At 38.2% G+C, this 2,578-nt stretch overlaps 1 protein-coding gene across 1 annotated transcript; it reads left to right on the forward strand.

Annotated features, from left to right (window-relative positions):
• Positions 1 to 962: 962 nt before the first annotated feature.
• Positions 963 to 1,878, forward strand: RDH14 (retinol dehydrogenase 14 (all-trans/9-cis/11-cis); the record flags this gene model as incomplete). The annotated part of the gene is made up of 1 exon (XM_009085250.1): positions 963 to 1,878. A coding segment is annotated over one exon (624 nt), but the record flags the coding sequence as incomplete, so codon positions are not given.
• Positions 1,879 to 2,578: the final 700 nt, after the last annotated feature.

Genomic DNA, 2,578 nt, shown 5'->3' on the forward strand with positions numbered 1-2,578 from the left:
TGTTGAATTTAGAGCTTTTTTAGGCAACTTACTTTAATCTGTATTTTTCCAAAAAGTTACAGGTTTGGGTAAATTGGAGAGCTCTTAATTTTTTAGTGGTTTCTGGGCATGAAGTACATGATGCATACATTTAAATTATCCATACCACCCTCTCTGTTAATTACTTACATCCCCTGATTTTGTAGAGTAACATACCTCCTTGAGTCTGTTTTCTACCAACCTGAACCAGAATACTGAGCCATCAAATAGAATGTACTGACTACCTCGTAGGTATTTCAAGCCTCACTTCTTTAGTTCTTGAGTAGACCTATTGGATTTAAATTGTATAAAGCATAAGTGTTACTTTTCTATGGTGAGTTCTGCTCCATAGTTCTCATCAAGCAGCACAATGACATGTAGTGATTTTAAAGTAAGATAAATGTTTAAAATCATGAGAACACTTTTGCGACGTTTTTCATGACATCATGCCAGTGAGATGGTGAGTAATGGTTCTGCAGCCCTGAGGTTAGTTCTTTGAGCTAAAATACTTTGTGTTCCATGTTTCCATGTCATTTGCACAGTAGACCCCTTACATATAGCAGAGGTTTGCCATAAATTTGTGTGCCCTTTTGCAGAGCAATAGGCAGGTTACTTTTTAGAGGGGGAAAAATGCATCACAGAGAGGTATTATCACTGCATTGGTATAGAGAAAGCTGCTTCTGGAGAAGCAGATGGTTGTGTTCTCTGCCTGAGTTAAAAGTAGGTACAGATCTAGTGCTTAGTACTTGCATTTTACTGGGGTCAAGTACTCAGTTTAATTGTAGTTCAATTTTTTTTTCAGCAATGCTTTAAGAGACTATCAGAAAATTACAATTCAGAAAACTAGGAATGAAATGATTTCTAACAATGGCCAGTGAGAAATATTAAGCATAAGAGTATGTTTTGTGTGACAACTCTAAAACTGAATTATTTTTTTTTCCTATTTAAAGGAAGAGTCAAGGCTGGATGTTCTGATAAATAATGCAGGGATATTCCAGTGTCCATACATGAAGACGGAGGATGGTTTTGAGATGCAATTTGGTGTAAACCACTTGGGTCACTTCTTGCTCACCAACCTTCTTCTGGGCCTCCTCAAAAATTCTGCTCCAAGCAGGGTTGTTGTAGTATCCTCAAAGCTTTACAAATATGGAGAGATCAACTTTGAAGACTTGAACAGTGAAATAAGTTACAATAAAAGCTTTTGTTACAGTCGAAGTAAATTGGCTAACATACTGTTTGCAAGGGAGCTAGCCCGTCGGTTAGAAGGGACAGGAGTCACCGTCAACTCACTTCATCCTGGGATTGTCAGAACAAATCTAGGCAGACATGTGAATATTCCTTTGCTGGCCAAACCCCTATTCAACTTTGTGTCATGGGCTTTCTTCAAAACACCTCTGGAAGGAGCCCAGACTTCTATTTATTTGGCCTCTTCTCCTGATGTTGAAGGTGTGTCAGGAAAATATTTTGGCGACTGCAAAGAGGAAGAACTCCTGCCCAAAGCCATGGATGACTTGGTTGCAAGAAAGCTGTGGGATATCAGTGAAGTGATGGTTGGCTTATTGAAGTAAGTGCCAGGGGGTGTCTGCAAAAAAGAATGCAGATAGCTATGCAATGCATTTTTGCAAGAGTAAAATTCTCACTTTAAATGCTGTGGGAATGAAAAGTATGAAATAAGGGAGTGATTTATGTTGGAGCTCTGTTTTGAAGTAAAACACAATCTTTATTTCAGACTTTTTTTGAATGCCTGTGTCTATTAGAGTTTGGGGGTGTGAATATAATTTCTGGTTAAATTTGCTTGGAAACTGATGTTTTACAAATAAAAATTAAACAGAACTGTGTTTTGCAATACATGTGCATATTTGTCAAGTTCCACTACTTATAGTCAGGCTGGACAGTGCAGGGTACTGATCATGAAACACTTTGTCAAAAATTATTTGACAATAATAAGTTCTACTAATAGAATTGTTGTCTTTTTTGAGCCATAACAATGAAAAATATAATAAAGAGTTTTACTGGTGTCTTGTCCTGTTGTGGCCTCTGAGGTTTGTCAGCCTCTTCAGTGAGCCAAACTGTTGAGCCATGCACGGTTTTGCTGTGAAGCACAAAGTCAACTATTTTTAGTGACATTGCTGCTGTTCAGTGTGTAAGTACACTTGGTTGTGCAAGCTGTATTTTCATGTGTGCTGAACTCGCTTTTTCTTGAAACCTTGGGTTTCATTAAAGGGGTAGTTGCAAGACGTGTTATGGTCTTGCTAGGGCTTTGCCTGTCATGAATTGGGTGCATACAAAGCTTGTAAGACCTCACCCAGTTTAGACTGAAGAGAATATGCTTTTCAGTGTGTGTGTGGCTTGACTGATGGCACTTTAACTCAGTAATGAGATCTGATATATCTGTCTCATACAGCTGACTGAATATTCTTAAATAAAATCTTTTTTAAAAAGACATAGCATTCATTCTTTCTTTGTGGGAGATGTGTCAGAAACCAGCATCCTTGATACAGTAGCCTTGTTTCAAAGCAGATGAACCTGTGTTGGTGTAGGGAGCCTATCATGTAGGCTT

Source organism: Acanthisitta chloris, unplaced genomic scaffold (assembly GCF_000695815.1).
Source record: "Acanthisitta chloris isolate BGI_N310 unplaced genomic scaffold, ASM69581v1 scaffold12062, whole genome shotgun sequence".
NCBI lineage: Eukaryota > Metazoa > Chordata > Aves > Passeriformes > Acanthisittidae > Acanthisitta > Acanthisitta chloris.